We start from the raw sequence: 13966 nt of genomic DNA, 5'->3' as shown, positions 1-13966 counted from the left end.
TTCTCACTCTTCAGAACAGTATGGCCAGAGTATACTAAGGTGGGGGCTTTGTAGATCTGCGTATCATGTTGTGCATGAGCTCACCTGGGCAGAGTAGGCTGTCTTGTCCTTTTCGGCAAATCCTCTGCAATATTCGAGTCCACTCAGACTGAGTTGCCCAGCTGCTCAGATACCATCAGGAAGTCTCTCGTCTCTCTCGAGTTGCAAGTGGAGCAAGCTGACAGTAGTCAATGCACTAAAAAAGTAAGGAACAACAGTTGCTGAATATTAAACTGGCAAAGGACCATTTGGCCTGTGTCTCCAGTCACCTCAGGAAGTGACAGAGACTGTGTTTTGAGCCCTCTCTCTTTTACAAGCCCAGGCCACATCTGTTGAGCCCTGAGGATTGGTGCCATGCCAGGGTCACCTGTTCCTCTGCTGTTGGCACCACACTGCCAATGGATCGCCTGGCTGCCACTCAGTCCGATTTTCTCTTCTGGCTCTTAATAGCACTATTTACACAGCACTAAAAAAAAGCAAAAAAAAAAAAAAAATGTTTTGTGCTGAGGTGGTGAATCTGCCTACATAACAGTATTTGTGGAACAAAATGAAAAAGTCAGCAAGATCACCGAGCTACTAGAATTAAACTTTGTATTTCAGTCTCAAGCACTCAGAATCTAAATCCATCTGGTTTTCAGACAGGAAAAACTGCTGCTGCTCTCATTTTAAACAAGCAGTATATACCATACTCTGTAATACAGAGTTCGGGGTGACCTACCTCTTCCAAAGTGAGAGAGCTGCCTTTCAGCTCTCTATTCTCACCCATTTTGGCTTTAGGAAAATAGAGATGACATTTAGTGAGGGGAACACCACAGCTTCACTGAATGCAGAACTAAAATAGAACACCTGAAAAATAAATCTTGATAGCAGTGCAGGATCTCCCAGTTTTAGTCATTGAACCATTTTAGCGTGATCAAAAAACAGTAATGCCAGTTAGTTACAGTTCCCTCTGTCATTAAGTGTCAGGTCATTTGAGATCCAGTATACTTTGGGCACTCTAAAACTCCTGATAAGAAGCCAAGAAAAGGATCATGCTGAGCCATGCCAATAGTCCATCTAGCCCATTACTTGCCTCCCAGAGCAGACATACGCAGTTACATAAAGTGGTGAGAGAACAGGGCAGACAAGCATGATGCTGCTTTCTCACGTCAGCTCAGGTAATTGCCCAGGTCCAGATTCTTTCAGCTTTTCAACTCCTTGCCTGCTGTCTCCTCTCCAATTTTGTAAGACTTCTGTATGGAAAAGGCCATGCCAAGCCAGATTCTGTGCTCTACCTGAAACCAAAATATTGTTTACATTTTAATTTAAAAAGTTAAAAAAATATTTTTTTTCAGTTAAGGGTTTTATGTGTTTGCTCGGGTGTTTTGTTTTTTTACTAGGATTAAAGAGATTTGTGAAAGGTTATTAAGAACACAGGAGAAGATTAATCTCTACCAAAGCATTGAATTTTCTTCCTCATTGCATCTCAAATCCTTCCCTTCCGTGCACGTAATGCCTTTCAGGTTTTGAGACACCAGGCGAAGGTAGAAAGTTTACAGTACAATAGAAATTTGCCACTACAGAACAAGCTACTTTGGGTTATAAACTCAGCATTTTTTAAATTAGATTTGCCTGTGACAAGCAGTAGTTTGGATCTGTGCATTAAGTGGTTTTTACAGCAAAATGGGTTCTGCATAGACACCTACCTTCCTGTCAGCCACACAAACATGACAGAGGCAGTCTAATAACAACAGTAAGAGGTAAACACAACTTGGAAACATTAAAACTTCGAACCACTTAGGAAGTAACCTACTCCAAAATCTTTTCAGTTTTGGAGTGGTGCCGTTCTGTGCAACCTGTGGCATGTGAGGCCCGCAGCTGGGTGCCCCGCTAGTGCTCCCCATCACACATCCCCTGGGCAGGGAAGCAGCATCCAGCAGACTCCTGGTGGTGCTGAGGGGCGGGGTATTTGCACCCCTCAGAAGCTCTTCCTAGATAAGGCCTCAGTGGCACTCTCTGAACAGTCCCTTTCAAGGCTCCTTCAGCTCAGGGCACGCGCATTGCTCAGCCCCAGCTAGCAGCCTTTGCTCAGATGGAGGACGTGCACAGAAACACCCCGCTAGCAGAAACTGAAATCAGCAGTTTTGTGAGGTACATACCTGCATGGTGTCGGCGTGACATGTCACACTATCTCACTAACCTGTGTCTTCATTGTATTTCGCAAGTCAGTGTCACTACGGATCTTTACCCTGAAGCAAGGGTGAGCATATGCATGAATCTGTCACAACAGATGTTACTTTTCTGTAGGGGAAACAAATTATCCATAGAGAAAATGCCTATACCATAATCTGCTTTGACACAAGGGATTTATTTTGTCCCACTCAAACACATTTGCCCATTTACATTTTAAAAATTGTGGCCTTCAAAATGTTATCACAGCGCTGCAGGAATCTTTCACCTTGGCAGACAGTGAGGCTTCTCACACACTAAATGAATGGCTTAGTGGTTTTATTGTGCTAAGCCAGAGTAAGCACTTCACTCATTAATTCATCTCCACTACTTGTATTAAAGACAACCTGCTATTTTAAATGAGGCATACCTCTTTTCTCCCCTTAAACATTTGCACAGTCTCTTCTTTACCCAAACCTTGTCAGTCATAGCTAGCACAGATCTGGAAGACAGAACATTTTTTTTCAGTGCTGCCTGAATTTTCATTAATTTCTTCCCAGTTAAAGAGCTGCTGTTTGGCACAGGCTCTGAAAGGCAATTACTATGAGTACACAAAAGATTGCTATGTTGATCAAGATATCTTAGCCACACTTGTAACATTTGGAGTACGCCTTAAAGCAAACTCTTGTTTATTGAAACAAGCTACACAATTAATTTGTCAAGATACACGGATCTGCACAACTGGTTTAACCTTAGTAAATGTTTGCTAGCTCAGAATAATTCTGAATTTCTGAAGAAGTAAAGCATACATACACGGGCCTGCTGCAGGACGCCAGTGGGGAAACTGGTGCTATTGGTCTATTTACAAACATATGCGAGCCATTGCTCTGCTCCAAACAGAACTGTAAGAATTTTCTGTTTCACCAAGAGGGGAAGAGCAGCATCGTTAATGTATGGAACAAAGCACTGCAGACATACAAAAACAAACTTGTTTTTTCATTTTAGGACAGCATCAAAACATGTAGACAAAGATCTTGGAAATATAGAAGAAAACAAAAAACTAGAAGAAAACAATCATAAATCTGAGACTTAAGAGACAAAATGCGTCAGTCATCATTCCAGGTAGGCTTTTCATATTGCTACGTATAACAGCTGTTTGGCCACCACTTCTCTCTAGCAATCTGTGGTTAGCAATCACAGTGGTAGCTTGGGGGCTGTCGCTTACCTTTCAGAGGCTGGGAAGTAGAGTGGTTGTTGACTGTGGTAGTATTGGGACAGACTCAAGCCCCTGGCCAGTTACGAATTCATACCTGCATAAACACATTAAAAAAGCATAATAAGTCAGCACTTGGTTTTATTTTAATTTATGCACTTGGGGAAATGAAAATACAAGTTTATATAAATATAGCACTGTGGTATATACGTATACATACCTGTGTGTGTGTTAAGAGGATGCTTAGATACTATTTAGAAGATTTTGAGTTACAACTTCCAATGTTCACAGGAGCCTTCTTGCCCTGCTGGAAGCAGTAGTTTTTGGTAGACTTTATTCATCATTGCTGCAAGAGGCCTGAATCTTTTCTAAGAATAAAATTATTATTTTATTCAAGTTCTCACATCCTGATATGGTTATCGATATGATCTTGGAAAGAGACGCTGTATATTAAGCTAGTAACAACGCAACAGGTAAAAAAGTTTCCCCAACTGGGATCTATATAAAATAAACGGTATAAAAAACGGGTAGACACAGAGTTCTATCAGAAGTTTCTGGGGCACTACAGAGCACCAACAGCACCACCCAGTGTTCACATTCATATACACCACTGCCGCATATATGCATGCCACAGCCGCATCTCTGCTTAGGATTCGAAGTAGGGGGGTTAGTCCATTTTTTGAGCACCTGGAGTCATTGGTGGTAGCACAAGAGTGCGGAAAGCAGCTAACCGTATTGAGCTTTCTTCAATTAATCATCAACTGCTCTTAAAAATGGGACTAATAAAGATTCAGTGGTGCTGCCTTGGGAGTTCCTCAACAGGAAAGCCATAGAGGGTCCTGATTTCCAGTGGCTGTAAGTATATAGCATTGGATACCTTCTCTGGCTACCAGGGTTTTAAAGTATATAGCAGAGTTATCGTGTTTCTCATTTGTATAAAAAAATACAGTTTGGATTACGAATAATTTCAGTATGTTATCTGAAATTTTAAAATACAAGGCAATATTTTTACACCAAATATGCAGAGCTCAGGGGGTAGAATGACATAGTATGTAATGATGCAGCATTCCTTTGCTAGGGAGATCACTGTTTTACTAGTATGGAAGAGCAAATTCAGAATACCCAAACTAAACCTATTTGCGATATTGAGGGGATTAGATGGAGACAAAATTACAAAGGGTATTTATTGACCATAGCAGTTCAAATAGCATCATGGACCTACAGTGCAATCTTTTATTACAATTTTTTGTTTCTTCTTATCAGTAGTTCTATATAAATGTAGAGCTTATCCAGAAATACTTTACTTTCCAGATAAACTTACCTGATTTACCAGGAAGAAGCGTTGCAACAAGCTGTTCTTACAATGTACAAAATTATTGTCATCATTGAATTGCAGAACAAAATACTGCTAATGTAACTTTTTATTTAGAGGTTAGATACTGAGCAGTTATGTTGGTTAACATATTTAAGACTAAAACTGTTTAACTAGCTTTATCTTTCTTATTTTCAGAGAATACATATAGACCAATTGAAGCATGAACGTGGATTGTATTTAAGCATATACAAAGAAGTGACAGCTATTCATGGTTCAAGTATTAAACAGATCATACTACCAAGTTTTCGGAGGATTCTAGACACAATTATCTCAAGCTAAAAAAACAAAACAAAACAAAACAAAACAAAAACAAAACAACTAATTTTGGCAACAGCCATGATAATAATAGGTCACCATATTGTGTTCTGTTTGAAATATTTTTTTGTAAATGTCTGCACTGAAGATTTCTTTTTGTTTGCCTTTATGTAAATTTTTTACGTAGCTATTTTTATACACTGTAAGGCTTTGTTCTGGGAGTTGCTGTTATTCTGATGTATAGTGTAATGGTTTTATTTCAATTGTTTTTATGACACCCTTTGGGCAGGTACATGTCTAATTCTGATTGTTATCAGTGAAGCCTCTGCTTTGTAGCAAGTACCTAAAGTGTAAGATTGTCTTAAAGGAAAATATCAATCTCCTTTTTCATTCTTAGAAATCACAGTAAAGAAGAAGGGTGACAGCTGTGACAAAAATAAACTAAACTGCTAATAAAAGTGAAAATTAAAGAAAGCCAAACAAAGGTAAACAGCCAGAAAGGGAATTGAATTTATATGGAAAAGGCTGGGTATTGAACAAGGAACACAATGAAAAATTCTTAGCCTATGTGCAGATGGTGGTTAGTAATTCTTTTCTTCTAGAGTAAGACGTGCATTTTATTGATACATTACCTGTTGTCTTTCATGTTAGAATTAGGATAAGGAACTGGAATTCTGGATTGATTTTGATTCCTTTACGTTATCCGCTGCCTTAAAGTACTGTACCTTTTATTCATTTCAAAAAGATATCAGTCAGAATTGGAGACTTTTTAAAAAAAATAGAAAAAAAAAAGTGGTCATATCAAAGCTGCATTTTTTTTCCACAAAAATAGAATATATATATTTTTTGTGTGTTTTTGTTAACTATGCTACAGATATTGAATGCACCTTGAGATAATTTTAGTGTTTTTAACTGGTACTTAATTTATCAAACAGTACATATAATTGTAACAATGAAATGTCTATGTATCTTTAGTTACATTCAAGTTTGTAACTTTATAAACATGTTTTATGCTTGAGGAAATTTTTAGAATGGTACTGATAAGAAAATGTTTTGGCGTAAATGGCCAATGGAAAATTTTACTGAAGGGGGCAAGGTTTCACCTTTTTGGAAGGTTAGTTTCTGGAAGAAAGTAATAGGCAGCTTTGATGAAGAGGAACTGTAGAGCAAGCAGAACATCAGGTTTCCATTTACAAATATCCAGGGAAAAGTATGTTTTTATAGACTGGTAGGCAAAAAAATAATTAACAAAAGAAAGAGATGGACGTTAGGAAATGTATTTTGCCACTTTTGCATTATTTAGGGGGAAGAAAACACTGTTACTTGTAAATTTGTAAAATGTTACATGTCTGGGCAGTAGTGACTGATGTCTTAATAAAAGCTTCCTGTAGTGCATTGGCATGGATTAAATACATAAGATGTCCTATAAACTCTATGCTGTATAAAATAATAGAGGGAAATCCTGTTATATGACTCTAAACTCTGATTTGTTACTGTTTTATTTGGCAAAAAGAAAAAATTATAATCTTGGTCAATATTTAAACCAAAGTAAAATGGGGTAAAAAACCAAAGTAATTTGTTTTGCATGGCTAAGCCATTATGTTATCTCTGTAAATATTGTGATTTTTTTTTTTTTTTAGAATTTTGTTAAAAAAATTCTAAAATTTTTAAACACCTGTTTTTCCAAAATAAAACGTGAACACACAAAAAAGTTACTTTATATACAAATATATCTTTTTCTTTTGGTGCGAGAACACTGCCAAGTGATACACATTTTTTAAAAAAGATGCAGTGGGCATGACTCTAAACAGGAAAAGCTGTAACAGAACGCGGTGAAGGAGTATGCAAAAATCAACTCTTTGTTTATAACACTACAAATCGTTCTTAAATACAGAGAAGAAACCTCCAAAGATCATCAGGGAAAGCATAGGGAAGGGTTGAAAATGTTCATACCACTGTCTTGGGAACATGGGGGAAGAAGAGAAGAAAAAGTCGTTCGACTTCCACAGCTATGAGAAAGGAATTAAAACACCTTCTCATCTTTTGGGATTCTGCTAGATCTCCTATGCACTTTAAATCGTCAGTCCTGGGAGCCAGGTTTTCACTGCTCCACGTTCACTATAGGCACGTTTCAAGAACCAAGAGTGCAAAAAAATTAATGTTTCTATCCATGCCTAAACAACAATAAAACCGAAGTATGTCTTCACCTGCTTGTCTGACATCTCAGTTTCAAAGTCCATGTATGAATGCGAGGGATGGCACTTACCCAGAGCTCACACTGTCATTGACCCGAACACAGCAAGTTTCTGCCTACAGAATCTGGCTTCAGGAAGTCCCAGGAGGTCCAGGGGGTTCTGTGGGGGTATTTGGGCCTTCTCATGCATCCAGAGAGCACAAGCACTCACTTAGAGACAAGGTTGACTATGCCGTGATGCCTTGTGGGCATGCAAAACCTTCCAAGAAGTCATCATGCATCTCCACTTGTGGCCTGGTTAAAAAGAAAACAAAACAAAACAAAAACACACACACACAAAAACAAAACACCCTCTAGCAAGGAATCGTAGGCATTCTGTTTGAAATTTTGTTTGCCACGTTGGTGTTCACCTTCAGTTTATTACACATGGGAAGGAAAAAAAATACATCCCTCCTCAGCAATGCTTTAAAAGCATGACAACTGGAAGAAAGGCAAGCCTCTTGTTTTAAGGTTGGGAAATTAAGACATGTCATGGTGTCAGTTCACAGCTGTGCAGGAAACTGCCACTGAGCTTGAAACAGGGTTGTCTGCATGGTGCAAAGGCAGAATCATGCAGGAGTATCCCACAGGCTCTGCAAGACATCCATTTTTTAAGTCCTCAGATGCAATAATCTCAAATCTATAGCTCACTGTAATAGATAGGAGCCACAATTACAATGCTACCACAGAAATGTGGTCGGTAAAGGCAAGGCCTTCTGGAGAAAGAATAAGGGCTTGAACTCAACACATCAAAAGGCAAAGCATCAGGTAGATTTTTGTACCACATCTAAAGCCTACAGAACAGCTTGCTTCCTAGGATTTTAACATGCCTCCATCTACTACGCTCCTCGGGCTAGCAGGTGTTCAGAGCCCTAACCAGCATTAAATTCTTACCAGATTGCTTATCAGTAAAAACAAACTGTCCACACCCATCATCTGTATTACCTATGACATGCCAACATCAAACAGCAATACGGTTGGTTTAGGCAGCATGTTACACCTTTTCCTGCACAAAGAGTTTTCATTAAGTCATTTTTTTTGGAATACATGTACAAATCGGTAACTAAATTGTAAGTCGATTACTCAAACATTATGAGATGCCAACATATTTTATCCACGTTGGTAGCAGCCATAGAGACAGACAAAGAATGAATAAATGTAAATTTGTTGGATTTTGTTTGTCTGTTTTTTAAGATCAATGTCTTCTCAGAACATCCAGTATTCACCTAATATCCTTGGCTGCTGCAGTTAAATCTGATTTACTCGTACTACCACATGTAGCTGGTAGCTGGATACTTTCCTGTTGACTTCATGTTTAGACAGCCATATGTACGCAATTATCTCAGCTAAGATTATCAGTGACATACGAAATGAGATCCTGACCTCCTGTGTCAACCACATCTGTGCAAACGTTTCCTGGGTTTTCTTTTGATGAAAAAGCATCTCCATCCAGGTAGCTGTTTCCAAGAACTGCCTGGTGCAGGTTTTTGAACAGCTTGCTTCTGCAGGCAGGATAGCACAACCTGTGAGGATGGAGGGAACAGAGGGGGTACAGCACTTCTCCTAGGGAGATACTTCTGCCCTGAAGGGCTCACACCCTTCTAGAGGAGGGTGAGATCCTCAAGCTAGTGTAAATCAGTTTATCTCCAGTGCTGAACAAGGTTGGTGTCAGCCTTTCCTCATGGTACTTTGCCAGGGCGAGTGCACTACCTTACTACAGGAGTGGGGTAAGAAGGAAGGTTGAAAAGCAAAACAAAATTAAAACAGACATACAAGAAAACCACTCACACACCTTAAAATGTGTGTTTCCTCTATAATGCAGCACACACATTTAATAATGATTTGTTTCAAATTGTCAGAACCAGAAACTAAGTTTATTACTTAGTATCAAATTATGTCAAAGTCAATTTTTTAAATAAGGCTAACTCCATCCACCTATTCCACTTACAATTATTAAAATGTCCTGTAACTCATGCATTTTTCTCATTTACATTCTAAATGGAGACACGCGTTCTGTTAGCAGCAAGGCGTTCTCTTTGATGTATTAATGAATTTCAGCTTGAAAAGGTAAAGATTGACAAAATATTATGAAATTCTGTTCCTTAGAAACAGTAATGTACCTTTCCTGTAACCCTTCCACCCCCAAATATTTTTCCTGTTCTACGTGACGATGAAGCAAAGGCTTGCATAGTTCTGTCCCCTATCCTAGTGCTTGTTTTTCCATCTCCCGTGCTGTACGAATTGATCCTCTGCTGCCTTCACCATCATTTGTTTATTTGCAGGATGTTTAGTTCAGAAATCTCAAAGCACCTTGAGATACACACCCACAGTTTAAGTCAACCATAAACATAAACTGTCTGCAAAATGGGCTCAGTGAAACATTCCAACTTCCCATGTTTGTGCTTCTACATGTTCGTGTCCATTGTTCTGGAGTCACATTTTGGAAAAATTACAGAAGATCTGATCCACACTGCAAAGGCTCATCAGTAACATCATAACATCCAACTGTACCTGTGGCAGCAATGCACCTAAGCCTTTTATTATTTTTTGACTGGCCCTTTTCCCATCTACTTGTAGTGCTGGACGTAATGTTAAATAAATAACAAGCAGGAATCTTGGCACTGGGAATGCCAGCACAAGGATTATGTTTAAGGATGTGATCTGTTCTCATGCATTTCAGTTCATGTAACTGTGAGGCAAGGAAGGACCAACTGCACACTACCTAGCCCTGTATCTAAGAGAGAACTGAGGGAAGAAAGCAACATCCTATTGCTCTAAGAAGTAACAGATCAAATTTTAAATAAAATTATTTCCACTCATTTACTTTTCTAGGAAAAAGCAGCCTCTTTCAATCCTACTTCACTCAGAACTCTGTATATTATGCAAGTTATATTAAAACAGGCCAGCTACTAATCCGGAGCACGAGCAATGCCTCCTTAGTCGAGTAATCACCTGCATAGGTACCTCGCTGATGAGGATTTGTTTTCTCCAGAGCTAGAAAGCATATACAAATTCAGATTGTGTTGTAAATGTTCAACAATGCCTACACACCAGTTCTGAGATTTCATTAATATTTGCATCTGTCACAAGAAGAGCAAGTCTAGCATGCACAACAGAATACATTTGAAAGGAAGAGCATAATTGAATCTAAATTCAGGAAATGAAATGAATTAAAGAATCAAATAAAACGTCATATAGATAAAATATTTCCACAAATTCAATTTCAATGTTGTTGATATAAAAGCTCTCCCTGTTTTTATTAATCAAAATAAAGAAATACCACACTCATTTCCATGAATTCAAGGAAGTAAACACACAAACATAACTGACCAAAGTGACTGCACTTACTAAACAGAAAGAAGCAGGATATGGAAAACAGATCAGACAGGTTTTATCTAGTTATAAAATTAGAGTTAGTGAGATTACCAGCCTGAGGAATATGGTAGTTTCAATTATACATGCAGTGTCTTGCTAACCCCTAGTTGCTGTACCTTGAAGTAATTTATTTTTCAGTGCAGCCTAATTTTGCTGCATGTCTTCTGCTGAGTGCTGGGTCCTATGTTTTCCTAATTCAAATCATATCAGGAACAACATTGAAAAAGCAGGTGTTTTTTGTGTTTTTTTTTTTGTTTGTTTTGTTTTTGTTTTTTTGGTTTTTTTTTCTTTTTTCTTGCATTTTTTAATATACATACTATAGGAAAGGGTAAGAAGTACCAGTTTAGCAACCAAAGCCAGCAGTGGTTAGGAGCTCTTTAGAATGTAATATTTGTGTACCGGCTCTTTTAACAATGCCTGTGCCCTGAAGAATCCATCATCTGGTCCTTCAAAAAAGGGGTGAGGGAGAGAAGTGAAGAGTGAAACTACCATAACTCACTGAAAGTGCAAAATTAGAGAGAGAGAGAGAGAGAGAGAGAGAGAGAGAGAGAGAGAGAGAGAGAGAGAGAGAGAGAAAGAGAGAGAGAGAGAGAAAGAGAGAGAAAGAGAGAAAGAGAGAGAGAGAGAGAAAGAGAGAGAAAGAGAGAAAGAGAGAAAAGATGGGAACATTGCTGTGATCACTGCTTACAATGATGTAGTCCTTAGGTGCAGTGTTCTTTCCATATCCTATCTCTGCTGCTCTCTCTGGAGTGTTTCTTCAAACATTTGCTCTCTCCTTACTATGTGTATACTTTTCTACATTTACACAGCTAAAAGGTGCTAATAGCTATCACCAAGAACAGGTCTGGATCCCAAGACAGTCAGAGGTATCCTTTATAAAGCTGCTAGCCTTAGTGGCCTAGCATCGTTATCTCTAACAGAGGAAGCCATCGCATCTCTTCATGTAGCTCCAGAGATGAAACAACCTATGCTGTTGAGCTGAGGCAAACTCAACAAATTAAAAAATCAATCTAGTTCCACTTGCAGCAGAACAGAGATTTAACCATTACAGAAAACGTGCAGACAGGAATAAGCGGGTCATATTTGCATCCAAAATTGTAAGGGAAGTCTAAGAGCTGGACCTGTAGAAGCACCCAGAACAGAACTTGCTGAAGCACCAACCCAGCCTCAACACAGCACTAGGTACTGACAGAACACTTTACACATTTGTGCTTTTCCATTCAGTGCAATTCAACTCTGAGTCCAGAGATGAAATGAGAGGAAAAAAAAAAAAGCCTTCATGTGACTGTGAAAAAAGATCAAGCTGGACAGGAATAGCCTGTTCAACTCCAGCACACTGTGACCAAACACAAACGGTTCAGCTTCCTCACAATACATAATGCTGCCTTTGTTATAATAATTCTGCTTTCAATGCAAAGTATATTTACATAAATTTACATACAGAGAATATTCAAATGCATTTAAAGGTATTACTAACTAATAAACCTATCTCAAATGGTATTTTAATGCAGTTGCTTCTTTTATTCAGGTAGATCTCAACACAAGATATGAGTATAATAAGTAATCCAGCATAAAAATGTGTTATTCACCATCCCTAATGAATCTGCCTGAAATATGAGGCATGGCCGTTTGTTGCTGGTGGGGAAGAGTCATAGCCAAAGAAACAGTGAGCAAGGCGACATTAAACAATCCTGGCAACAGAATTTCTAAGTGGGAAAACATCTTCTCTGTTTTTACCATCCTGAAGAGGATTTTGGTGTGAAGATGTCACAAATCAGACACCCATTTTGTATTACTAATACTCATCTGTCACTAAATTCTGGGTAATTCAAAAGCCAGAGGCAGGACAGAGGCGGTAAGAGAGAAAGTGTCAGAAACCAAGATGGAACAAATAATGTAGTTACTCAGAACACATTAAAGCTGACCAAGAATCTTTAGGAAAGATACAAAGGAAATTAAATCCCAATGAGAATCCCAAACTTTCTCAAAAAGAAAATAAAGCAACAGTTGGAGATTTCACAGGAAAGAAAAAAAAAAAAAAAAAAAAAAAAAAGAATTACCAGGATATATGAGAGACCAAAACAATTTTGATTGTACAGGAACTAATGAGCTACAACTGAAATCTAAAAAAGCTTTTAAATGAAACACTTTTAAGCAGGGATTCATAAGGTTGCAAACTACTTGAGAAGACAGCCTAAATGGAGGAGGAATCAGAATAATATTTAAGGTACATACAGAGCCTTTCCTTGTCTTGGGTTCTCCAGAGGCAGAGCCACGCAAGGTCCAATTTCAGGAGAATTACCTGCTAACATGTTTCCTTGGGGTCTAACTATCCTCTTTATATTACAGGCGTGAGACATAACTCAAGATAAGGACTATAACACTGATTGATTAATCAACATATTACTAACAATTAATAAATCAAATAACCTAATTAATTAATAAACAGACAACTGTTACCAATTTACATTTACATTATTGGGCTTGCTGTCACACTCAACTACAAAGTTAATCACTCCTAAATCACACTGTCTGCACAGAACTACTCCTGAAATACGTACCTGTCAGCCTTCTCTCCCTACACCACCTAATGTTAAGGTGCAGGTTATCCCTCTTCACTTTTCCTTCCCATCCACACCAGGCCATTCTACGACAGACTTAACATAGTCCAGCAAGGCCACAGGTCTGTGGGACAACAACTCTACCATCTGTAGAAGTTCATGCTCCTGCTGCTGGAAAATCTGCCCACCTTTGTTCTTTACTTGATGTTTACCTTGTTTTCTTTCATTTTTTCTTTTCTTTCTTTTTTTTTTTTTTTTCCTCCTCAATTTCTGACTGCAGCTTTGTATCTCATTTTCTGCATCCAATTTCTTCTGAAAGGAACAACCTGCTCCTGATTACTTCTACTCCATTGGTCCTAGTAGGTGGCCTTGCAACTCAACCCTCCCCTGCAGTTGCCTAGTTCAGGCCAGTTACTTTTAGTTTACACGTCTTCTAAGACAAAACACCGAGCTTGAGGGTGTCCTTGATCCCAATGTCTATAGATATTAAACGGCACCGGTCCCCCAAGACAGACCCTTGAGGGACACCGCTCATCACTGGCCTCCACCTGGACATAGTCATTGACCACCACTTTCTGGCTGCGACCTTCAAGCCAATTCCTTATCCACTGAATGGTCTCCAACCTTCAAAACCCACCTGTCTCCAACTTAAAGATAAGGATGTTGTACGGGACTGTGTCAGCTGATGGATTCCAAAGCTGACAGGTTCTTTGATATGTTCTTTGGACAACCTGCAGGTTTCCTGCAGAGACTTTATAATACAAGAC

The 13966-nt window shown here is 38.7% G+C and overlaps 1 protein-coding gene across 1 annotated transcript in view; it reads left to right on the top strand.

Annotated features, from left to right (window-relative positions):
* The window catches only part of ALCAM (activated leukocyte cell adhesion molecule), a gene marked incomplete at its 5' end in the record, with an annotated part of 115062 nt that extends 110048 nt beyond the window's left edge, over positions 1–5014 (top strand). Inside the window, 2 exon segments of the mRNA XM_084294687.1 lie at positions 3193–3309; positions 4911–5014. Coding sequence (XP_084150813.1) covers positions 3193–3280 — 88 coding nt within the window. The 3' untranslated portion in view covers positions 3281–3309; positions 4911–5014.
* Positions 5015–13966: the final 8952 nt, after the last annotated feature.

Source organism: Netta rufina (genome assembly GCF_964035555.1).
Source record: "Netta rufina genome assembly, chromosome: 1".
In the NCBI taxonomy this organism is placed as follows: Eukaryota; Metazoa; Chordata; class Aves; order Anseriformes; family Anatidae; genus Netta; species Netta rufina.
The sequence above is the reverse complement of the archived record's forward strand: the minus strand, read 5'-3'. Positions and strand labels throughout refer to the sequence as shown.